Genomic DNA, 429 nt, shown 5'->3' with positions numbered 1-429 from the left:
ATATTCATACAGAGATGTTTCAAGTCACCTCAACACCACCTTTTATTTCCCCTGACGCCTCTGGTGACAAAATTGGTCTATGCAATCTTGACGGTCGTCTGTGCATTTCTGAGCTCAAGGGAGATTGTACGCAAGAGTTTTGGTGGAGGGTTGAAGAATGCGACAAGTGGGAGCGAATCTTCTCAGTTAACTTGATTTCTACTTCCTCTTGGTTTGGTGGTATCGCTTCACAGCCTCTCACACCTTTGGCCATTTCCAGGGATAACAACAAGGTCGTCCTCTCGCTTACCTATCACGAAAACCTTGTTGACTTTGATCTTGATCCCGACTCTACTGTTTATCATTTGTATTATTATGGTTACTATGGCTTCGCTGTTCCTTATTTTCCAAGTTTATCACTTGTTGATTTCTAGCTCTCTCTTTTTTTTT

General features: G+C 42.0%; 1 protein-coding gene across 1 annotated transcript; it reads left to right on the top strand.

The window, feature by feature from the left end:
* The first annotated feature begins 8 nt into the window (after positions 1 to 8).
* On the top strand, positions 9 to 420 carry LOC106322324 (F-box/LRR-repeat/kelch-repeat protein At1g09650-like). Its single transcript, XM_013760397.1, has one exon. It carries the CDS (start codon positions 15 to 17, stop codon positions 411 to 413), a length of 399 nt encoding a protein of 132 aa, XP_013615851.1. The 5' UTR covers positions 9 to 14; the 3' UTR covers positions 414 to 420.
* Positions 421 to 429: the final 9 nt, after the last annotated feature.

Source organism: Brassica oleracea, unplaced genomic scaffold, assembly GCF_000695525.1.
Source record: "Brassica oleracea var. oleracea cultivar TO1000 unplaced genomic scaffold, BOL UnpScaffold15319, whole genome shotgun sequence".
Classification (NCBI taxonomy): domain Eukaryota; kingdom Viridiplantae; phylum Streptophyta; class Magnoliopsida; order Brassicales; family Brassicaceae; genus Brassica; species Brassica oleracea.
This window is presented reverse-complemented; position numbering and strand designations above follow the sequence as displayed.

What these genes read in the sequence shown, in the direction of transcription:
- LOC106322324 (XM_013760397.1), top strand. Translation starts at nt 15, where the DNA reads ATGTTTCAAGTCACCTCAACACCACCTTTTATTTCCCCTGACGCCTCT.